Below are 25,163 nucleotides of genomic sequence, written 5' to 3'. Positions count from 1 at the left end.
ACAAGAAAGTAATTTGTTAAATGGGTAAGAAAAACAAACTTTTAAGCACTTTTGCTCTACACGTCTTTTATCACATTTGTCCTGTGTAAGGATGCTTAGATATTTTTACTGGAAAGCAAGACAAAATACTGATACTGGGACATTGTTGTAGTATAGGAGCAACAGTGATAATAATAAACCAAGGCTAGACCTCACTTGCCGTTTTCATGAATGGGGTGACAGTCATTTAGTTTATGCTGGGCTGGCATGTTTTAATCGGTTTACACCACAGATTAAAGCTAATAAGGACTTGTATAACTTGACAGGTGAACTTGTAGCACATCCACAAAACAAGTTTTATCGAAAGAGATTTTCCTTGGGACAAAAATCCAATAAGATGACTCCCTACGAAATAATTACAATAATGACTTCAAACGGAGGATATTTGATTTTAACACCGGAAGCTGCATAATCTTCTGTTAATCTGGTGCTTCATCCCCCTGATCACGTGACCAGCGTCGGGCGGGGAGGGAGTGGAGATGATGTCATCTACAAAAAATATGATCACAGGAGATGTACGACCTATTTCCGTCCAGTGCATCAACAAATCTTCATCACTCAGCACTGACATGCGACAAGAACAGCGGGCAAAAAGCATGAATAATGATGACATGGATGTCTGAGTAGCAACGATTGGTTGTCTGTTGTATATATACTGCATTTCTCTCTTGCATTCGCCAATAAAAATACGACTTCTAGTTTACAACACTCATGTGAGAGCAAAAAGGAGAGATTTGAAAATTTTGGTTTGTAGTTGGGGCTATAAAGGCTAATTATAATTTTAGATACATGGCTATAATACGATACATAACTTCATGTATCTCCAATGACATTATCTGCTTCCTGTGTCCAAGGTCAGCCGCTCTTACATTGTATTTATTATCATCTCTCTGCTCTGGTGTGGGTCCTCATAATCCCTTTAGCACCTGAGAACGCTGTAAATTTTAATTTTAGTAGTCTCTGTTTGTGCCCGACTGCTTCATAGACAGAGGGACAGAGGTAATCCCCATTTAAAAAGAGAAAGATCATCCTTAAATACACACTGTGCTCCCACTATCAGAATGTCCAAGTTTTTACAATTATACAATGAAAGTGAATGAGGATTAGTGTCAGCTATGCTCACCACTCACTTTCTTTGAACAGCTTACAAATTTTGCTCGATAACATTATATGTGATCCATGTAGAGAAGCAAGTTATACTTGGTTTGGAATGACATATTGTAAGCAAACGATAAAATAATTTTCATTTTGGGCTATATTACACTATTTACTAAAACCTGAGTCTTAGCTGTTGTAAAAGACTAGTCAGTTACAGGCGGAGCATAGCCAAATCAATACTTCACTTGTACCCTGACCTCCATCCTGCCTGCTCTCATGTGACTGCTTTGCTTATATTTATGCAAAGCATTGTGTTTTGAATGTGGATGGGACGGATGTTGTTTCCGGAGGTGCGGATGTGTGTGTGTGTGTGTGTGTTTGTGTCATATGACTGAGGATTAATGAAAGCTGGTCAGAGTGAGACTGGAGAAGCCACAGTGTGGTTTATCCGTCGGTTTTAACATGCTATGGAAATCAAACAAATGTCTGTGGTTACCTTAGACAATGCACGAGAGAAATAAGCTGCTACTTTCGCCAATTACAATGAGCTAATTTCCCCAGGGTTTAATAAAGTTTGCATGTAAAAACATATACGTCTAGTGGATTTATTTGAAGAAGAAATGTGTCATTTTTTAATGTATAATAAAATAAAATGTATTCTAACACTGTACGTAAAGCTGACAATAATTAAGCCGTTGGTAGGTTGAGTCACTTGTAAAGTATAAAGTCAAACACTGCTTGGTTTGTTTTGAGCATCCTGACCAATGAAACACAGCAACGCTGGTTCAGCCAGTGGAGTGTATTTGTGGCAGGACTGTTTGTCCAAACAATGGAAAACGGTTAAGATGTTATCTATTTCATTTCAAAATGTGATAAAATATGGCTTTTTAAAGTGGCTTTATACACTTCACAGTCATTATCTAAAACTATTATCATGTTTTAGACAAAGATGAGTTGTGTTTCAATAACAGACGAATTATTTATTGTAACTGATTATCAAAACAAAATGCTTTTTCCGAGTCCACGTAACAGTCAAGATAAAACTTGTTTAACTCAAATGTATCTAATAGGGAACAAGATGAGCTGTTTCCTCTTGACCAGAGTGACTAATTGAAAAAACATCAGTATCAATACTCTATGTTCCATAGACTTGTGGCTTTGCATTTCCTCTCAGTCATAAGGACACTAAAACTCATCAAAACATGAAAGGCTGACATACAGCCTTAAAGGAAAACACCACAGTTTTTCAATATTTTACTATGTTCTTACCTCAACTTAGACAAATGAATACATAACTATCTTTTTTCAATTGGTGCACTTAATCTTTGTACAGCCCGTCGTGAATGTGTTAGCATTTAGCCTAACCCCATTCATTCCTTAGGATCCAAACAAAGATGAATTTAGAAGCGACCAAACACTTCCATGTTTTCCCTATTTAAAGACTGTTACATGAGTAGTTACACTAGTAAGTATGGTGGCACAAAACGTGGCACAGTAATATTGACGGAAGTTTGAGCGAGAGGGGGAGTGATGATGTTACTGCACGCCAAGGTCGAAGTGCTGCAAACTAATTGCTCTTCCGCCATACAATATAGTTTGTGCCACCAAACTTACTCGTAAAAATAAAAAAAAATTAAAATAGGGAAAATATGGAAGTGTTCGGTGGCTTCTAAATTCATCCCTCTTTGGATCCTAAGGAATGAATGGGGCTAGGCTAAATGCTAACACATTCACGACGCGCTGTACAAAGATTAAGTGTACGCATTGAATAAAGATAGGTATGTATTAATTTGTCTAAGTTAAGGTAAGAACATAGTAAAATGTTGACAAACGGTGGTGTTTTCCTTTAAGAAGAACCACAGTTTTTTGTTGGTAGTAGCCTACTGAAGCTGTGTTTCACACATATCTGATTCATATCTGATATATGAAATTACAGAGTTCAACGTGTTTTACTGCTTGACACTCGTGTTGTAACTTTCTGTTTCTTTCAAAATAGATGAGTCACGTTTAGGGAACGGAGTGGTTGCTGCAACAGCTTATGTTGGAACCCTCATGTCAGGCCTCTTATTGGCAATGCTCAGAAGTGATTGCACAAAAGATGCTTACTGCATAGCTGAGGGAATAATCATAAGGAAAACAGGAATCAACAGATGAGGAATGTTATCTTCTGAAACTGAGAACATAATAAAAAAGAAATAAACGTACATGCTCTATTACAACATTTACAACCTATCCTCCAATCCATACAATTGTTTTGGTCATTTGTCCATTTCCCCAAATACGACAAACATATTAGTTTACTAAATTAACGCCTCTACCGACAACAGGTGAAACAATTCAATTTCACGGTATCATTTTGCTATGTTGTCCTGCATTAGGATATGATTTTAAATTTATTAATTGTATTTATAATACACATTACACTATTCAGACATTTAGAGCAAATAACCTACCCATATATTTATTATTATTTTAACTGGAAGGTGGGATCTAGACTATGGCCAATTATATTGTATGTTTGTATGTTTATTTCATGAATGATTTAGATGGAAGGGATGAGCGAAAATGCAAGCGACAGCATAAATACTGGGAGCAACAAATATAATGAGAGTGACAGTACTGGATCAAGTGACTCATATTCCATATACTTCAGGAACAGACCACTTCCTGTTTTGTCACATAAGAATGTAAGTACTAAATGTGAAAAGGCATTTTTACAATGTCTAGAATATAATGTCCTACTCTCAATGCTGTACGAATCTTCCAAAATCAACCCCATCCTCATCCTGTTATCAATGTTTACACATAAACACACATCACAGAGGTGATGAAGGTTTTGACGTCAAGCGCTCGGCACAGTGTGGTCGCTCCTCCCTAGCGCAGTCGCCAAATCTTTCTTTTGCAGTTTCTTAATGTGCCATTCCTCCGTTGCTATGACAGCTATAATTTACCCAGTGCTGCACATGTGCACTAAGCTGCCAGGTCACATGGCTGCTGTGGAGGCTGTCACTAGTTGCTCACTCACAGTCTCCCCATGTGAGTTCATCACCAAATCCTTTCTGGGCCAAGACATTCAAAACTTCAAATGTATACACTAGCAGGCAGAATGACAACTCATGTGCACCCTAAAAATATGAATATGATTGTTTTAATGAAATGCCATTTGGCTGGGATTATACTGGGATTCTGCTTAGCTTTGTAAAGTTTAGTAGTTCTTGTCTATACATTATTCCCTGTGCATGCAAAACAACATCTACAAAATAGTTATATGTTTAAAATGCTTTAAAACTATATCTCCACATTTCAATCTAATAAGAGAAAAGTGTGTATGAATCTGTGTTTGATATGTGTCTACCATATTAACACTGTTAAATAAACACTGCTGATAATATGCTGAAGTTCATGTTACAGTTTGATCAAGAGAGTGTAAATGAATTGATTTACAAAAGAATGCAAAACCATGCTTTGATCGGGGAGGGGAAGGATAACATTAACACGTCTCTTGGACGGAGATCCTTCCTGTCTATGCTCAACTGTAGCATCGTTGCAAAAGCAATATGCAAACACAAGAGTGTCAAAAACGAACTTGTGTCAAATCATGCAAATATTTTATATTGGAGATCCGGTGGCCTGAGAAAACAGCACGTTTTAAAATGCAAAACTATTCTTTTAATCCCGCATGAAGCAGGTATGTGCATGCTAGCGTTTATTTGTTGTGGGAATGTGGTAACTCTGAATTCATTCGAGAAGAATGCAGAGATACTTTGATACATGAGTCAATGACATGTACTGTAGGAGTGCCATTAGGACATAGTGGTCAGGTTTTTGTTACTTTATGGCAACAAAAATTACAAAACTAAAATGCTAACAAAGACTAAATTATAGACATACTTAACACGCAACACCCCCTTACATATCAATCCTGGCATTAAAATTTCTTATTATCTGAAACCACATCAACAGAAGCTTACATTTGGAAGGCTGGTCTTTTCAGTTAACCAGGTTAACTAATTAACTAGGCGCTTTCTTAATCACAGGAGTCAATACAGAAGTCACCCCCATGTCTCTTTTATAAATCAGACAGATTCCTAAACCCCCTGTAGGGCAAATGATCATTAATCACAGCAATAATTAACTCTTTAGCATAAAGGCCCATTACATATAGCAAAGCAAAGTTGATAGATAGATAGATAGATAGATAGATAGATAGATAGATAGATAGATAGATAGATAGATAGATAGATAGATAGATAGATAGATAGATAGATAGATAGATAGATAGATAGATAGATAGATAGATAGATAGATAGATAGATATTCATTTTTGAGTCTCTTTGGATAAGCGCCTCCTAAATGAATACATGTAAGTAATATAAATCAATTGAAGAAGAGGCGCAGACGGCGGGAGCGCGCTTCGACTGACGCGCAGTATTATGGGGGCAGACGTTCTTCCTTTGTGATTATAAAACCAAAATGCGTGTTTTGCCGTATAGTTTGCCATTACACAAATAAATCTGTAATTATCCCATTTTCACTTGTGATTTAACTATTTATTTCAGCAAACACTCTTATTACATTTATTTCATGCCGACTGTTTGGCATTTGTCACCCAAGTCAAACATTTAATGAATTTCAAATTAATTGTGACGGCGGTCTGCATCGATCCTGACTGACTCTTTTATGAATGAAGAGCGAACAGCGAGCAGTTAATGAATGGAGCTCGTAAAAGACGTCATCTCCAGTGTGACGCAACTCTCCTTATATGGAGCGCGCGTCTGAAGCTCATTCATAAAACGGAAAGAGATAACTGCCCGTGGTAGTAATGCTCTCAGGAGAGTAACACAACATTACATCGCTCTGGATTTGACGTATCGGTTTTGTTCGCGTAAGGTCAGGATACGTTTGGCCTTGTCGAGAGAGAGAAAGATGGTGACAATGGACGAACTTTGTGAAATGGATTGCGGCGTTTTGAAAAGGTTGATGAAGGACGACAGCGCGAAATGTCTGGTGTTGGACTGCAGATCATTTCTAGCGTTCAGCGCCGGTCACATTCGTGGTGCCGTAAATATTCGGTGTAACACAATTGTCCGGAGACGAGCGAAAGGCTCCGTGAGTTTGGACCAGATATTGTCGGGCGACGATGAAGTCAGAGCCCGACTAAAATCCGGCTTGTATTCCGCCGTAATCCTGTACGACGAGCGGACGTCAGATACAGACACTATCAAAGACGACAGCACGATCACACTGGTGCATAACGCCTTGTGTAGGGATATATTTAGGACTGAAATCTTTCTGCTGAAAGGTAAAGGATCCACACTACTACACAATCCCATGAAATGTGTTATTTTATTGATTTAATAATTTCTCAAAATAAACCTACAATACTGTCTTTGAATGTCTGTTATGTTTTCACCATAATCAATCTGAGCATCATGGTAATGATAATGATGTAATAAGGAAAATTTTCATATCTGGGTGTGTGTGCAATATCTGAATCTCCTTAAATATTGATCATTTTCATATTTTACTAATTTTAGATATGTTTTTAAATACTAAATCATTTAATATGCATCACGTTGCTTAGCTAGAGATTATAGGGTTTTAGAGGCCTTTGGACTTGCAATAGCAAGCGTCAAGGCGTTTGTTTACGGTGTTCAAAATGTCTCTAAACCCACGTAAAAAACTGTAGTACACTTTATAATTTACTGTAGTAAAATTCCTAGATACCATAATGTTTCGGAATTGTCTTAAAGGTAATATTAAAGTATGGAATTTACTACGGTTTATCAATTCACTGTAACCACTATACAGTTGTTCAGGTATGGATAATCATAAACTTATAACGGTCCTACTAATTGTAAAAATCAAATCGTTTATTTTTGGGCTTCTCGTGGGTGCCAGAAGTGATTATTGCTGTTTAATCCTGATGTTCTTAAAAATGCTAAAATTAAACATTTTATGTAAATGCCACATCAAGCTTTATGACTACAACAAGTCAACATACCAACAACCATCCTATAAATACAGAGGACAATCAAATTTAAACTGATGTATTAAACATGTTTGTTTGTTTTACATTATAGGAGGCTACGACAGATTTTCCACGCAGTATCCTGATTACTGTTTGAAAACCAAAACATTACCCGTTTGCTCCCCTCCATCAAGCGTGGAGGCCAGCTGCACATTCTGCGGAACTCCACAGCACGACCAGGTAACAACAACAACAATTTCGGCTAATGGACAGCATCCTGTAACATTAACCGTTAACATGACCACTGTCTTCCGCTTGATGCCGCACTTTTTTAGTTTCCGCAATATCTGTGTACTATGTCGGACATGTCACGCCGGTTTCGACTTTTGTGGCGCTTGAGCATATCAATCAAAGTACCGCGAGAAAGATTCGATATCTAAGCATTCGAATCGCTCTCGCGGAACTTTGATGTCATTTGCCGATTGATTTGCGCAGTGCAGCATGAATTCGATCACGCGTAAAGTTAATTCCCACATCGATCACTTCCTGTCTCTACAGCTCGTTAATCAGGCTTTCAAAGACATTACGGTTTCAAATCGATACCCATTTCCTGAATAAATAAACTGGACATTATTCGCGTGACCTTTAACAGCAAACACGTTTTAGTGACTTACTCATGTAGTCTGTCAAATTAATCGTTCCCTTTGATCAAATTATTATTTGCGCTATTTTAATTTTTTTAATTTGGGGAATTGCTTAAACCCCATTTTTGTATCTTTAAAGATTGTTTACATTTTAGGAATTTATTTAGTATTTGTAAATAAAGAATAAAAGAAGATACACTGAAAAAAAATGATTCATTGAATTTAATAATTTTTTAAGGTAAGTGGTTGCATTCAATTTATTTAAGCTACATTTAAACATAAAAGATTAGTAAAGTAAAATAAAATATAAAACTTTTGTTTAAATGTAGCTTAAATAAATTGATTGCAACCACTTACCTTAGAAAAATCATTTTTTCAGTGTATTATGCAGGGCCACAAGACAAAAATATTATTTTTTATACACTAAATGATACACTAATATTATGCATTTATACACTAAAACACATAAAATGCTTGTATTTCTATTTCCAAAAATGTTACACTCAGTAATATAGGAAAATAAGGGAATGACATGTTGTCTGAATTAAGTTATTTTTAATATTTTATTATTATTATTTTTATCTGAATTATTTTTATAGATTACTTATATGTAGGCCTATTGTATGTTAAACAAGTGTAATTGTTCATATTTAGTGAAATAGGTTGGACTGAAACTGAATATAAAAACAAATACATGTGATGTTTGATCCAAACAAAAAATAATCAAAATAAGTTTATAAAAAGTATTTCAGAAATGCAGTGTGAATAGTGTCAATCAAAATATTACTCACTCGGTTGTTTCCATTACAGGGTGGCCCCGTGGAAATCCTACCCTTTCTGTTTCTGGGCAGTGCACTCCATGCATCTAAAAAGGATATGTTAGATGGTATGGGCATTTCTGCTCTACTGAATGTATCGTCAAACTGTCCCAACCATTTTGAAGGAGCTTACCAGTACAAGTGTATCCCAGTAGAAGACAACCATAAAGAAGATATCAGCTCCTGGTTCATCGAAGCCATCGAATTCATAGGTATGCACAGTGTTTTTCTGTACAAACAGGTTTGGGGTTAGATATTAGGTACACGACTGTGTGATGTTCAATCAGGTAAAATATTCATCTGAATTGCTCATCTTTGACATCAATTACACACGACTGTTTTAATCTTACAATGATTTCTATAGATAATTAATGTCAGCTTATTTATACAGTTTGCATATAAAATGTATTACACAAATACAGATATGTTTGCATACGCAGATGAAGTGCAAATAGGCCTTGGTTTCAATAGGGGATGTGTGCTTCTGTTTGTGGTATGGGTGGGTCTTCCTCATAAGGGTTTCCGTGACTGTGCGAGGGGGATGGGAGGTCTATATCCAATTTCAGCTCAGCATCCTCTGCACTAAAGCAGAGCACCCAAGTAGGCTTGCCGCATTTGATCGCCCTATTCTAGGTGTGTGTGTGTGTGTGTGCTTGTATGTATGCGTCAGAGTGCAGAGCTTAGGGACTTGAGTCTGACTCATCCTTCATTCAGGGGTGCATTGATACCGGAGTTACCTCAGATCTTGATGTGCATGACTATAAAGGCAGAAATGTATAGAGCAAGGTGTACAGGAAAAGTAATCCATTGTGATATACCTGGCTGTGTCTCTTTGTATCCCACTTCTTTGCTAATTAGCAGCTTGTTAGTAGTGGCAGGGAGTGTCTGTGTTTACATGCTTTAATGGTGTGAAATTCACCTCAAACCATTTTGCTTGTCAGCAGTTATTACTATGAGGTCTGTTCGAATGCGTAATGTCCAATTGGCCTTTATTTTTAGGATTGCAATATACAAATTGTTGGGTGTTTATGCTGATATAAAAGCCACAGGTCATTACACACTGTGTAAAACAAAAATGTTTATGTTGGCAACAGGGTTATCAAAATCAGAACAGGCTTTATTGCCAAGTGTGCTTTTTGTATTTGAAGCTTGACATCCAAAAACAGAGCAAGATGCAAAATAATAAAATGATAGCAAAATAATAAAATTATATTTTGTGAATGCACACATTTAAAGATGATGTGTACACCTGTTCAAGGGAAAAAAGAATTTCGTACCTTTTTCATTTTCAGTTCATTTAAGTTGGACATAATTGTTCTTAAATATTTGTTTTATTGTATTTGTTTAACATACAATTTGACCCATTCTGTGAAAACCCAGCTAAAGTTTTACTGTTTTCTACATAAAATCATCCTACATAATGTAAAAAACATTTTGTAAAAATATAACCATGATATCTTTAATATAAACTGAGGCCATTACAAAGTAAAATCAATGACTCAAATGAAACTTACTTTCATGCTTCATATCTCAAAATTAGATCATGAGACATTAGCCTGGATTTCACAGGCAGGGTCATATTGTGTATATGAAATATGTTCAGTCAATTAAATTTCTGATCTTATTAAATTGCACATTCATTTTTGTGCATTTTACCTTGGTATGCAATGAATGCACAACCGTGATTACATATGAACCCAGATCAATTTTAGGCTACACCCTCACAGTGTATGACTCACGTTTGAGCTACACGCTTACCAAACTCTCTGCTTTCTCCTCAGACTCCGTCAAGGATTCCAACGGGCGCGTACTGGTGCACTGTCAGGCCGGTATCTCACGGTCGGCCACCATCTGCCTGGCATACCTGATGAAGAAGAAGCGGGTGCGTCTGGAAGAGGCCTTCGAGTTCGTTAAACAGCGACGCAGTATCATCTCTCCCAACTTTAGTTTTATGGGTCAGCTGCTGCAGTTCGAGTCTCAGGTGCTGGCCACTTCCTGTTCCGTAGAAGCAGCCAGTCCTTCCGCCACGCTCGGCCCCAAGTCTTCCTCCACTCCTACGTCTCCCTTCATCTTCAGCTTCCCTGTGTCGGTGGTGACGCACTCCCAGCCCAGCAGTCTCACCTACTTACAGAGTCCGATCACGACGTCACCGAGCTGCTGATACGTAGCCGTCCCTTCGTGAGAAGGTTCCTCCAAAGACTGAACAGAGTTTTGAAGGTTGAATTTTTCGAAGTCCTTCACTTGGCACAATCACATGGTCGTCGAGCTATGTTTTTTTGGAAAACACAATCCGGGAGTCATTTTGGTAGATGATCCTCACCATGCATTAAAATCAAAATGCAATCATAATGTTATGAGGACAGATCATCTCCTTCATTTCCTGAGGTTTGCTTTTTCAAGGTCTGCTCTGTGTGGAGACAAAGTGCAGAAGTCTGACAGGTGCCTGACAGGTCATATTGGGTCTGGACTTCCCACTTTCCCTTCCTTCCTTCCTGTCTCTATCTCTTTCTCTGGCTCTCATCTCCTTGAAGAATGACTGAATTCCATTAATAGAGACAGTCCAGTCCTGCTGGAGCTCCCAGAAGTGCCATTGTTGGCAAACCGTAGCTGGCATAATCCCGAGAAGGAAATGTGTTTCACGATTTGTCAGTGCCTTGCACAAAGAAGGTACAGCACGTTTTTAAATGCTCACGTCGGACCCATTCACATCTTCTTTACGAAATATCACAAGTCATTGAACCCTTGGGAAAACATTCAATCTGCAATACGGACATATTCCGCAACCTGTTCCTATCACAAATTAGAGCAATAACCTAATTGTCCTTCTTCCCAGTCACAATTAAAGCACTGTATGGTTTGTTATGTTGTATGATTGTGATTTCAAACTTCTGATTTTGTTGTTTGCCAATTTGTACAGAAGAGATCTCATTCATTATTCCTGCTGTATGCCTTACCAATAATGACTGTGGTGATCTTCCACTGGGAATGTTCTCATTAATATGATATTTAAGTATTAGTGTGTGATACTTATACTCGGAGGTCTTCAGAAAGGCACACAGATATTCGAAGGCACCACTTTTGATCTAGTAAATGGCCCAGATTACCCTGAAGGGCTTATACACTGAAACTTTTTACACTGGAAGTTTGGGAAACCATGGTTTACTTTCCCATAAGTCAATTTGCTTTTTAGAGTCCCTTACTGATGATATAATTAAGAAATTGCTCCGTATATTTGCAATGTGTACATGAGCCCCGTTCTCTTTTTTTTTGTATGAGACCGTGGGCATCTTTTATAGAGCACTTAAGTGATGCAAAATTGATTTGAGGTTTATTTTGCACCTCATCGGAATTGAAGTTACTGAGCAGCAGCAAATTTTTCCCCGCATTGAAATGTTTGTTTTGTTTTTGGATATTACATTATTAGTAAACAATCACTCTTGAATGCAATACTTTTTACTGTACTTGTTAAGAGAAATGTTATTGGTTGATAACTCATGGCAATATCATAGAAAGGGTTACGATTTTCTAACTCTTCCCTGTTCTGTTGTATTATATGTACATTTAATTTATCTCATGATTGTCTTTGTTAAATATAAAAGTGTTCTTTAACGAAATTGTGGTGTTTTTTATATCATAAATCACTTTGGATAATTTGCTCTACAGTGACGAGTTTGTAATAGTGCAATTATTTTAGTAGATTAATGGAACATTATTCATTATTTAACAGATATTAAAGCAATTGGCTTTACTTTATTGTTAAGGCGATACGAATTAAGATTATAGTTGACTATACTGGCAGGATCAAAATTAATACTCAATAGAGGCTCTTTGTTAAGAACCACAGTGCCCCCTAGTGTGTAGTGTGGTAATTAAAAAGCCCTTTAAAATGTAATCCATACAGTCTTCCTTGATTATAAATCATTAAATAAATCACAAACTTGTTTAAACGAGTTAACTTAACACCCAATTTCCCACTTAATGTGTTTTAAAACAAAATAAATTAAATATGGAATAATATTTACAATTTCAGCCTGCACGCGCATTTTGGCAACAGAAGTGGTGTTGTTCCCCAGTGGTTCTAACGTATTAGCACCTCAGAGAGTTTATCGAAACGGTTCCCCAACATTAAAACGTCTGGTTGTTGCACTAATATACGTATATATGTATCTGGCCACTTTATATCTGGTAGCTTTGTTGAAAAAGTTTATAAAGTCAACTTAATAAAATAACTTACTCTGTGTTACTTCACTGCTGATTCCTGCCATACTTCCGTTGCCAAAATGCGCGCGCATACGTTGCCACGTCATCATTGTGTACAAACAGCAGTGTGATTTTTGTAAAACCACTTAATCTGAGGTTAAAACTAAGTCGTGATTCTGGACTACACAACCAGTCTATTTTTTTCAAATTTAAATTATATAAGCTATCCATTGACGTATGGTTTGTTATTGTCATATTTATTAAACATCTTGAATATGAGGGTGCAAAAGTCGTTAAAGGTAGGGTCTTAGCACTGCATCCACTCACAAAGATAACATTTTAATATATTTACAGTAGAGAATTTACTAAATATACAAAATATCTTAATGATTTTTGGCATAAGAGAAAAAATTATAATTTTGACCCATACAATGTATTGTGTTGGCTATGGCTACATATAGACCTGTGCAAATTGGGTCACAATTCTAAGGTAAAACAGAAATATAAAATATTTAAAAAATATGAAACAGCAGACAGTAAATTGGTTTTATGACATTTACTTTATTAAGACTGTTTTACATGATTGCAGTGTGTTTGGTTAATCCACAGATCTCTTGTTAAAGCCGTTTCTTGATCAAGTTCAAGTTTAAATACAGCTCAGAAAACTTGTGTTTCGCTCCTGTGTGTTGGCTTGAGCAGTGGAGGTCTTTGCTCATACTACTAAGAGGAGAAAAATGTCTCACTCTGGTATGAACACAGATCATCCTTAGTACATACAGAACCATAAACCAACCTGAGCAATGTCCAACAAACCACCCAGGAGTCTAATGAACTCCTCGAGAACAGAGACTTCCAGAGGTAGAGCCACGTCCAAAAACATGTCCTTCATTTGTAACATGAATGCGAATATGTCAGCTAAGCTGCTGATATATCAGTAGTGTGTAACAGGAAAAACGTTCCCGGGATCCTCCGAAAAAGAGGCGTTTCTCCGACACCGGAGAAACCGTATTGGAATGAACAAAGAATTCCTGTGGTTGTGATCTAAAACGTAGTGAGACCAAAGCGGAGCTCAACGATTATCTGAAAATATAAAAGGAAAAATCTGAAAGAAATCATTTCCGCGTCCTTTACAGTACTTATTAAACCCATTCTGCTTCAGTAAACAACAATAAAAGCTATACAAAGGCATTGTCCATTACACAAGCTGTACATTACTGGACATTTTTTCCCCTATGTCATTTAAAAATTATTCTGAATAACTTAAGTCCTGCTTAAAAGTGCAAATTTTTTAAAAAGATGCCTTTTGTGATTGGGCTATGGCAATGGAATGAAACATAATGAATGGTAATCCTGTGCAAAGAAATGTAAATGAGTACCAAGTAAAACAAAGCATAAAATATTTTCTGGTTTCCGTATCAACATTCATTTGCTTTTAAAAACCCTCTAAGGCTTTTATTATAAGAATGCATGAAGAGACACTAAAACCACAACACAATGAGCTTCAGTGTCTTCAATGAACTTCAATGAGGGAAAATGGGGGCAGGGTGACTAAGTAATCAGCTCCCTTTGAAGTTTAACAGAGACATGGTCCATTTTCTTAGTGTAAATTGAATAGAGAAAAATAATAAAACTAAGTCACAATAAAACTATATGGAAAAGAAAGTTTAATGCCTGTTAAATTGAGTATTATGATGAAAAGGAGGTCACTTGTTGTCTGGAGCTTGCAGCGGGAAATTTCATTTATCTTCCTATTAGCCCTGAAACAGTGTGTGACCAATATTCTGACCTTTGACTTAAAGTGGACGACAAAGAGTCAAAACACGGTCGGCCAAGGCAACTCTTCTTGTAAACACTCTTGGGGACAGAAATTGAAAAAAAAAGCAAAATAAAAATGGATTGTGGGTAAGTGAATAGCGACGGGGCAAACGAAGTGAGGAGGTATGTGTGAAAATCAAGAGTGTGCACGGGTATGAAATGTTTGGGTACAGTCCGAGTTGTTTGATGGGGCCATGGCCCTGCTGATCTGTGAAAATTAGGATTTCTGTGGCTCTGCTGCTGGAGATGGAGGTGTGCTCTCTGGTTTGATGATCTGGTATGTGATGAGGTACTCTGGGTAGGCCTGCAACAACACAAAGGGTTAACCAAATATATACTACCTTACAATAAGGGTTGTCAATATATAATAATAAAAAGTACCAATAACCACAGTTGTTAAATACAATGTGTCTCACCTGTTCCCCTCTGTAAATGACATATTCAGCATAGGCTAAGCCATTGACACTGGGTCGACCGATGACAGAATGGTGTCCTGGAGGGGCGTGGGCCATTTTCATGGCACTGAACTGCAAGAAGGATTTTCCCAGAGTCACCCGACAGAACAACATCTGCCTGCAAAAACAGCACAAAGCACTTTATAAGACACACAGCGCCATCAGCTGGTCATCTAGGGTAAGTACTAATATAACTATAATAATAAGGGATTATTGCAGTTTATAGTATAGTAAAGTATGATGTAGTAGTGCTGAACAGTGTATGCTGTAATTTTGCCTCTTTATAAAAATTAAATAATTTAGGATCAAGGCTCGCATAATAAAAAGACTATGGTTATATCGTTGGCCCCCTCACTGAGGTCTAACAGTAATTTATGCTAGTCATAAATTAATCATGAGTTATTAAACAAAAAAAAAACATTTGCAATGGTATGTGTGATGTTGCATTCTTGCCACTAGGTGTCAGTGCAAGTCAAAGACAGCATCATACACAATTGATTTAGAGTAAAATCTGATATGAAATCTACCTGTGACAGATATAACAGGACCGGTCTTTATGTGTCGGGCACCCTGTCCCTCCGCCGATGCCATAGACATACTGATTGCTTTTTGAAGAGTTCTCTGCAAAGTAGATCCCAGCTCCAAACATCCCCCCTATATAAGCATGCCTCTCATCAAAGCCTTTATGAATGATGGCATTGATGAATGGCGACCCTGTAAGATAAGGTAAAATGGAAAGTAACGTAGATTTTAAATTAGTCTGAATCACTTTTATGAATACAGATCATTAATCTTAAATTAGGGTCCGGTGCAGGAGTGGTACCATGAAAGAGCATGCGCTCATTGTGATGGTTGTGATTCTCGTCTGCGATCTCTTTCTGCCTGTGCGTGTATCTTTCCCTCAGCTTCTTGTTCACCACCTTTTGAATCTACCCAGTGACAAGGATTAAAACTTTAGTGAACAATTCCTTCAAATGTAAAACAGATGGGATTATGCAAAATATCCTCACCTTAAGGATGTTGTACCTACTGAAAACCCCTCCTGCATTACCACCATCCCTGTGCTCTCTGACAGTGCTTTGCATCTGGAAAACAAAAAAGTTGCTTGTTCCTGGTACAAAAGTGGCATTCTTACTTCATAAACTCTGTGCCGACCAATCACCATCCACTCACCTCTTCTTCTACCGACTGAAACTCTTTATCATCGGGGGCCAGGTCGATCAGCACCGTGCCCTGACTCGCACAGTGGAATGTCAAGTATGGGTTGGCACCTGTAGGAAATCAAATAAATAAATGAAACTGCAAATTACTTTAATGTGCTGGTGTGTGTTTAACCATAACAGATAATGTTTGGTTGGACACTCTTGAACTGACCTTGTTGACCGCCCAGCAGCCTCTCAATGCCTTTGATAAGTTTGTGCCTGTGCCCGTATGCGTTGATCCCAATCTCCTTGAGTTCCTCGTGCCCCATATCAGCCAGCACATCCAGGGTAATCTAATACAACAGGTGGACACCAATCAAATTAATGGAAGCCATATGATATGACTGATCACAGATGTCTGATTACAACCAATAGAGCACAAGTCCGACAAGACCGCATGGACAGTTGTGGCTAGAAGGGATACAGCTTTGGCCAAAATCTTGTGAAATCTCCGGTTTGATCGCTGTTTTCATTCAAATACTACCCCCTAACATCAACATTTCATGGGATTTAGGGCCGTACACTAAAGAACTGACTCTCAAGAAAAATTTTACTTGGTATTTTTGTCTTGTTTTCAATAAAAATATCTAAAAAAAAATAAAAAAATTAAGATGCTTTTTCTTGATGAGCAAAACTACCCAAGAATTTTTTTTTAAACAAAAATATCAAATTTAAGTGATTTGTGCATAGAACAAGCAAAAAAATCTGCCAATGGGGTAAGCAAAAAAAATCTTGAACATTTTTCTTAAACACTAAATTCAAGAAAAATTCAGAGATTTTTTTGCTTGTTTTATGCAAAAAATCACTTAAATTTTATATTTTTGGTCTAAGAACTAGACTTATTTTCTTGGATCGTTTTGCTCATCAAGAAAATACATCTTAATTTAAAATTTGTTTAGATATTTTTACTGAAAACAAGACAAAAATACCAAGTAAAATTTTTCTTGAAAATTCTAAGTATTTTTGTCTTGTTTTCAGTAGAAACATCTAAAATTGGCATTTTCTTGATGAGCAAAATTACCTAAGAAAATAAGTTTAGTTTTCAGACAAAAACTATATAATTTAAGTGAATTTGTGATTAAAACAAGCAAAAATATCTGCTAATGGGGTGAGAAAACTTTGCTTAAATTAAGTGTTTAACAAAAAAGAAAACTTATTTTTAGATTTTTTTCTCACCCCATTGGCAGATATTTTTGCTTGTTTTAAGTTTACATTTACTTCAATTGTATACTTTTTGTCTATAAACTAGACTTATTGTCTTAAGTCATTTTGCTCATCAAGAAAAAGCATCTTAAATTTAAGAATTTTGGGATATTTCTACTGAAAACAAGACAAAAATACTAAGTAAGAAAGTCACTTTTTTGGAGTGTAGCTGTATCCCTTCTAGCCAGAATCTGCATGGGCACTGTGGAGGTTCTAATGAAAATGACATGAAAAGTGATTCATTTCGAGGCTGATTCAGGATCGGTTCTGCTTTGTAAGCAGCCAGCAGCGCAATTTTATTTTCTCAGCTTGTTGTTATGTGGAACTTCCTCCTACTGAGAAGATAAACTTAGGAAACGGCAGGAGGTTTGGATGGATATTATCGTGTGTGACTCATAAGCACACAGGATCATTATTGCTTTGCCTATCTGAATGTGCCTCCTACACAAAACATGCACACAAAAGCAAACACGCAGATGGCGGTGTGCTGATGCTAGACTGGCAGGCACAGAGCCGTATGGACCGGTGTGTGGATCACAGCAGTGGATTCCTGACTGGTTTTGCTTCAGGAACCAAATTTTATGTTGGGAAACCAACATAGTGCCATAACTATAACCAACATAACCAAATAAGTTCAGCATTAAGGGGGGTCTAAATTGATTTCATCCATTCTGATTCCTGATTTCATGCATTCTGACTTATTAACACCGTTCAAAGGGATAGTTTGGCCAAAAATCATATTAAACCAATGATTTACTCACTCCCAGCTGTTTTTCAGATGAACACAGTTTCAGTTATTTTAGAAAATGTCTTAGATGCACTGTAAAAAAAATCCGTAGAAATTACAATGTTATTCTGTAAAGTTCTGTAAAGTTAATCTGTCTTTTATAAATCTGATAAAACTAAAGACTCTTTGGATATATGGATGTTAAACAGGTACTCATAGGCAGAGGTGCGCGGGGCAAAAACTAATGCAGGGTTAGTTGTAACGGGGACTGTTTACATTGTTGCACAAGGTTGAGCGTTTTGTTTTTCTGGTATTTTTACACGCTGCCAAAAGACGATCTCTCGCAAATTATTGGAAATGTTTAATGTTTTTCAGAGAGTTATTGATGAACGAGTGTTTTGGTGGCATGTAAGTAATTATTTTATTATATGTTTTTTTTTCGGTTTCTAAGTTGGGTGTGTAAGAAACCAAATCCAATGCTATGTCATATTAATCAGTGTCTTGTTGACTAAAACATAGCATCGATTTGAAATATGTCTGCAGCTCTTAGCTTCTTTTTTGGTGGGCTTGAAAATATTTTGACCCAGCAGGGTTAATTGTAACACTGTGTTACAACTAACCCCTCAGCACGTACGATATGAAAACCGCTAACGTTAGCGTAATTCTTGCTGTTGTATTTAAATAGGCTACAGACGAATGATTGCTGGCTGCCACAAAATAAATGTGCCTGTCTTCTCAAAAATTTGTGTCAAATTTATTTTTGTTCATATCTTTATTATTGATTGAATAAAGTCACGTCAAAAATTGAAATCATAATGAAATTAATGGCTAAAATCAGACTTTGGTGCTCATTATCTCAGAATTTGATTATTATTATAGACTGGGTCACATATAAAAAAAAATGTTTTGTCATAATTGTGCTGCTTTTTCTCACATATTTAGACATTTGTATCCATTTATAATTGAACTATTGTTAGAAAAGGGCTGGATGAATGAATACAGTGTGGATACCTGTCTATTATTAACAATATCCACTTCAAGTATATAGACAAAATAGTATTGAAATATTTGCCTGCAAACTTAATTTTTAGCAAGTGTTACAACTAACCCCCTGCCTGTTACAATTAACCCCACCTATGGGGTAAGTTGTAACGTTTGCACTTCTGTCACGTTTGGTGTAATTGTCCAAGAATGGTAAGTACTAGAAACAAACTTCAAATGTTCATTTGTAGCAGAGATGTGTGTGTTGCTTGTGTAAAAATATAATAACTCAAACTCAAATATTTTTTGAATGATTGAGCCAAAACCAAAAAGTGTTAGGTTGTGGCCCACTCTCCCCTACTCAAGATTAACATGAGATGAGCAGAAACAGCTATGTGAGCTTTAAAACCATCATACGGTACAATTTTTATTAGTATTTAACACTTTAGTTAGATTTCTATACAGATCATTGTGTTTTCGCTCTCCTTGGAAACACCAAGTAAATGTGGACTCATGTGCATCACCCTGTGTCAGCCTAATCTTAACTCTCACACATTTTCAATGGCCCACTTATTGGCGATCCATCACCTCAATGATAGCTCTGTCAAAGGTTATTAAGCCCAACTCTACTTTTTTACTATTTCATCAAACACCGTATTCTCCAATCAATAGGCCCACAGGACCGATCATTATGGCCATGAGGATTAGCTCACTACAGTGGGAAAGATTTTAAACTTAACAGGGACACGTACAATAAAAACACATTCATCAAAACAGTCAGTCGAGTCAATATACTGTTAATTGCATTTTATTATGCGTGTTTTTTATGCTTTTTTTCTCTGTGCTAGAGTAGACCTATAGTACATTTGTGGCGCATTGATACAAAATACAAAGGCAAGTGGAAATGCAGTGCACGTAGCACCAAAAACGCAAATATGTGTCACACCATTGACGACACTAAAACTGAGTCAACGTCTCTGAACAATGCCCGAGCTTAAATCAGACGTGTCTAATGACGACAGCGCATCGTCAATCCAATTTCCACTCCGACTCTTAAAAATGACATTTTACTGTTACCTCCTCACGCTTTGTCTCCCTCAGGCACGCCGAGCCAGAATAAGAGGCAGACAGAGTAAATGGGCGAGCGAGTCAGTCCGCTGCGTCTCGCTACAGCCACAATCAGAGCTGATTTTTAGTCCTTTACATCCAGCGCTCTTCCCAGCTGGTAGCCGCTGAGACCATTTCTGTTCATCTATGTGCAAATGAGCGGCGGGTCTGGCACAGCGTGCCGATCGCGTCCCACGGCACGGCATCATCGAGTCGGAGCGAAGCGGCGGAGGGGCCGGAGGAACAACAGAGCCTTGAGCTCAATGTGAGAAAGAGAGTGCCAGGACTGCATTAATCAAAAGAAGGGACATAAAGGTCAACCCCATCACCTAAAAACTGTGTGGGGGCAGTAATCTCATAGGGTTCGGCCGAGGAAGGGGTTGAAAGGAAACGATAAATCGGTGGTGCTGACAGAATATAATGAAGGGAAATCATTTTAAGGCTGTACATGTCATCGCATTTCCATAACTTTGAAGGAAAGGAGCTCTGCCAGAAAACAATCGCATTGTTGTTGTGAAAAGGAGAACTTTGTGTTTGAAAGTGAGACACCTTACCATTTCTCTCTCGAATATATCCCGCAAATGCTCCAAACACAAGCTCTTCAGAAACTGACTGATGTTCATATCCAGAATTGCAACTAGAGAGAAACAAAACATTCACATGAAACCACAAACAACTTAATCATCACATTGTTTGTACAGCTTTTACAGAGTTAAATCATTTTACAATTTTATACAATAACTGTATTTTCTTGAAAAGGAACAAGGGACCTTATTTACGAAACAAACGTATGACTGAAGACCGAGCATACCTACCCAAAACTTGAAATTATCAATATGTGATATAAGTGAATGGTGGCTACAATCAAATTTCAAGTCAAGTTTCAACTTCTGTACACAAGTTTTCGAAGCAGAGTCAAGGTGTATGTTTTACAAGTTACAAGCTAATAACTGGAAAGATCAGATTTTCAATTTTTATGGAGAAGCTTCTCTTCTTGGTTGGGTTACATTTCTACATGTAATAAACACCAGAAGTGAGGCTTTTAAACTGAATTCCTAGAGGCGTGATATTTGAATGGCAACTGATTTATCAATGTCTTTTACCAACCAATTTGTACTATGGGATATACGCTCACCTAAAGGATTATTAGGAACACCATACTAATACTGTCTTTGACCCCCTTTCGCCATCAGAACTGCCCTTAATTCTACGTGGCATTGATTCAACAAGGTGCTGAAAGCATTCTCAAGCATTCCAGTTTCACCACATTCCAAAGATGCTCTATTGGGTTGAGATCTGGTGACTGTGGGGGCCATTTTAGTACAGTGAACTCATTGTCATGTTCAAGAAACCAATCTGAAATGATTCGAGCTTGTGTGACATTGTGCATTATCCTGCTGGAAGTAGCCATCAGAGGATAGGTAAATGGTGGTCATAAAGGGATGGAGATGGTCAGAAACATTCCTCAGGCAGGCCGTGGCATTTAAACGATGCCCAATTGACACCTAAAGTGTGCCAAGAAAACATCCCCCACACCATTACACCACCAGCAGCAGCCTGCACAGTGGTAACAATGCATGATGGATCCATGTTCTCATTCTGTTTATGCCAAATTCTGACTCTACCATCTGAATGTCTCAACAGAAATCGAGACTCATCAGACCAGGCAACATTTTTCCAGTCGTCAACTGTCCAATTTTGGTGAGCTTGTGCAAATTGTAGCCTCTTTTTCCTATTTGTAGTGGAGATGAGTGGTACCCGGTGGGGTCTTCTGCTGTTGTAGCCCATCCGCCTCAAGGTTGTGTGTGTTGTGGCTTCACAAATGCTTTGCTGCATACCTCGGTTGTAACGAGTGGTTATTTCAGTCAAAGTTGCTCTTCTATCAGCTTGAATTAGTCGGCCCATTCTCCTCTGACCTCTAGCATCAACAAGGCATTTTCGCCCACAGGACTGCCGCATATAAGATGTTTTTCCCCTTTCACACCCTTCTTTGTAAACCCTAGAAATGCTTGTGTGTGAAAATCCCAGTAACAGAGCAGATTGTGAAATACTCAGACCGGCCCGTCTGGCACTAACAACCATGCCATGCTCAAAATTTCTTAAATAATCTTTCTTTCCCATTCTGACATTCAGTTTGGAGTTCAGAAGATTGTCTTGACCAGGACCACACCCCTAAATGCATTGAAGCAACTGCCATGTGATTGGTTGATTAGATAATTGCATTAATAGAAAATTGAAGAGGTGTTCCTAATAATCCTTTAGGTGAGTGTACATGTCATGTGAATAACACAAACCTTGTCGATAAGATGAATAATGAATCTCTACTAAATAAAGGTTTTGGGTCTACTTACTTTCTCCCTCTTTCCTATCTGATCCAGTGGCCCCATCAGCAGGGCCTGAAGCCCCAGGTACAGCCAGTTCTGCCAGGGGCCCGGCCAGATTGTCTATACTACTGGCAGCAGACAGGCAGGAGGGCGTAGAGGCTGGAGATATAACAGAGGCACTGACAACTGTAGCCTGGGGCTTAAAACAGCTGGGCAGGGCTTCGGGTGGCATGGCGTCAATAAGCAGCGCCCGGATATCATCAGCCTGGAAATGTGAATCAAGAGAAAATTACCAAAGCATTTCTATGAGGAATCTGTCTGATCATTTTTAAATGCATCTCTTTACATTTAAGATTGATTATAATATCAGTTAATTGTGTCCGTGTCTGTGAAATTCAGGTAAAAGTCTTATAATCTGTTTATGAGATTAGGAGCATTAAAGTTTGATTTCAATACTTACTCAGTCAGTATTAAAGACATCAAAGTTATATTTTCACAAAAGTTCTTTACATTATGTGCGATGTTTGATTTAGAAAACTGTAATCACATTAAATGATTTTAGCTGGGTTTTCACAGGCAGAGTAACAGATTATTTCTCGGGCAAAGGGATTAATCCCGTGGCGCTTCTAGATGGCATTAGTTTGGCTTCTTAGCCTAGAAATGGACAATAAAAGCGGAGAACAGCTGTGTCATTAGCAACTGGTACGTGCTCGGCCACAGGAGCCCAATTACTAAAGGTTACAGTAGATTTACCGTTTGCTTTGCCTGAGCTGAAAAACTGGGGACGTGGTCTTAAACAGCTCAGCTTATGTGTTTACAAGATAAATGTTGCAATTTCTCAAGATGGTGTATGGCACCTGAACCATACAAGACCTTAAACCAAAGCCAGTGGAGCGAGAGTAAACAGTCCTGTAGCGTATACAGTCTTTATAGGAAGGTAGATCTGAAACAAGACTCAAACTGGTCTAATTTCAAATGTGATTCATTTGATGTCTGAAGTCATTTAGTTAACACTTTGCTGAAACAAAAATGTTGGGGCGTTTAACGGATTCAGCCAACAAACTGCTATTTCTGAATGGCCTGAGGCCGGGGTTAAGCGGATTTGGAGCAGAAGTATTGATGAACGTATAATACGTGCCAAGATGACCATTCGGTCATTTTCATTCATGTATCTCATTTTTGACAGAGATGGAGTTAAGTTGCTTTTCATCTAAGCTCATCAAATACACATGCTAATCTGTATCACTACAGAGCAAAAAATGAATGACTAAGCAGACAATCATATCAAACGTGTTAGAAAGCTTGAATATGAGAGGCGGACAGCACTGCCTTTATTTAAGTAACTTCAGAAAAAAGCAGTGTGTTGCTTTTTTATATTGTTTGACAACCGCAGAGGCAGCTGTCCTGTCAATCAAATATAAAAACTTGAGCGCTTTAAAAAGAGGCTGCTTGCTCTGACCTTGATCGAAAATAAAGTTTTATAGTAACTCTTTTTCCGCCGTTGACGAGTTAACTTTCAATGAACAGAAAACGCTTCCCTGCCAATGATTAGTTTTTCTGGCAATCCGTTTTTCTGCTATTATTTACCAGGTGGCGCTCTTAGCCAACTTATAAAATCCAAAGTATTCCCTTAGGGCAAAAGATTTAAACTCTGTGTACGTTTTGATCATCGCTTTGAATCTGATCAAAATTTCTTCATAAAAAAATACAATTATCTCAGCTTTTTGCTCAAAAATTTTTCTTTTTGAAGAAACCTACCCATATTTTTGATACAGTAGGTGATAAAAAGAGAACAGTAATGGTAAAATGAAACTTTTTTTAGTTTAAAAGTAGATGATCTATTCTTTCATTTGATATATTGTGTGCTGTTTATATAAAGAATTACATTTTCTGAAAGGCATTAAACTTTTGTGAAAATCATAAAAAATGCTGGCTTGCAACTTTTCTTTAGAAACGCTGGTGGGGAAATTGTTAAAGAGAAGAGCGGAGTTCACATCACAACTTTAACGATAAAGATACAATGAACGATATCGTTGGAACCACTTTAAGCGTTTTTTCCTGATGAACGATAAACTATTGACAGCCAACAAATCTATTTAAATCGATGAATTAAATGACACTATAAATAAATTTTGGTAAAAAAACGACTTTATTCAACATTGTCTTCTCTTCTGGATCTGTTGTGAAGCGCATGTGCGAGACTAAAGTCACGTGACTGCAGTGACGTGGATGACGTACGATGCGGCTGACGTGTAATCTGGTACTTTCCAGCAGTACGGAGCTGTCCCGAGCTTGTACGGAGCTCCGAAGATGTACGGAGGTCGTACAAGTTTGGAACGACATGAGGGTGAGTAATTAATGACATTATTTTCATTTTTGGGTGAACTATCCCTTTAAGAGTTGAGAGTTGACCGTGCGTTTGCAGTGGCCGGGCCTAAGTTATGGAACAGTCTTCCTTTATCTGTAAGATTTGCATTGTCTGTTTATGATTTTAAATCAAAGTTACAGTCTTATCTCTTTAGTCTTGCATTTTCTAAATTTTGGTGATGTCTCTTATATTATTTCTGTTCTGATTTCTA

General features: G+C 37.6%; 2 protein-coding genes across 5 annotated transcripts in view; one reads left to right on the top strand and one right to left on the bottom strand.

Moving 5' to 3' along the window:
* Positions 1-5,944: 5,944 nt before the first annotated feature.
* Positions 5,945-12,184, top strand: dusp4 (dual specificity phosphatase 4). The gene is made up of 4 exons (XM_065286776.2): positions 5,945-6,439; positions 7,221-7,348; positions 8,563-8,782; positions 10,352-12,184. Exons 1-4 carry the CDS (start codon positions 6,064-6,066, stop codon positions 10,729-10,731), a joined length of 1,104 nt encoding a protein of 367 aa, XP_065142848.1. The 5' UTR covers positions 5,945-6,063; the 3' UTR covers positions 10,732-12,184.
* A 1,127-nt stretch (positions 12,185-13,311) lies between these two features.
* The window catches only part of tnksa (tankyrase, TRF1-interacting ankyrin-related ADP-ribose polymerase a), a 119,543-nt gene continuing 107,691 nt past the window's right edge, over positions 13,312-25,163 (bottom strand). For all 4 annotated transcript variants that reach the window (XM_065286772.2, XM_065286773.2, XM_065286774.2 and 1 more), the window contains 9 exons: positions 22,612-22,849; positions 20,815-20,897; positions 16,415-16,535; positions 16,214-16,311; positions 16,051-16,125; positions 15,864-15,969; positions 15,568-15,754; positions 15,002-15,158; positions 13,312-14,889 (listed from right to left, as the gene is read on the bottom strand). In XM_065286772.2, coding sequence (XP_065142844.1) covers positions 14,803-14,889; positions 15,002-15,158; positions 15,568-15,754; positions 15,864-15,969; positions 16,051-16,125; positions 16,214-16,311; positions 16,415-16,535; positions 20,815-20,897; positions 22,612-22,849 — 1,152 coding nt within the window. In that variant the 3' untranslated portion in view covers positions 13,312-14,802. The remainder of the gene's footprint in view (positions 14,890-15,001; positions 15,159-15,567; positions 15,755-15,863; positions 15,970-16,050; positions 16,126-16,213; positions 16,312-16,414; positions 16,536-20,814; positions 20,898-22,611; positions 22,850-25,163) is intronic.

This window comes from Paramisgurnus dabryanus, chromosome 18, assembly GCF_030506205.2.
Source record: "Paramisgurnus dabryanus chromosome 18, PD_genome_1.1, whole genome shotgun sequence".
Taxonomy (NCBI): Eukaryota; Metazoa; Chordata; class Actinopteri; order Cypriniformes; family Cobitidae; genus Paramisgurnus; species Paramisgurnus dabryanus.
This window is presented reverse-complemented; position numbering and strand designations above follow the sequence as displayed.

Excerpts from the sequence above, each read along its gene's own strand:
- dusp4 (XM_065286776.2), top strand. The coding sequence starts at position 6,064 with ATGGTGACAATGGACGAACTTTGTGAAATGGATTGCGGCGTTTTGAAA. Across the intron at positions 6,440-7,220 it reads TGAAATCTTTCTGCTGAAAG|GAGGCTACGACAGATTTTCC; the intron begins GTAAAGGATCCA and ends TTTACATTATAG. Across the intron at positions 7,349-8,562 it reads GAACTCCACAGCACGACCAG|GGTGGCCCCGTGGAAATCCT; the intron begins GTAACAACAACA and ends TTTCCATTACAG.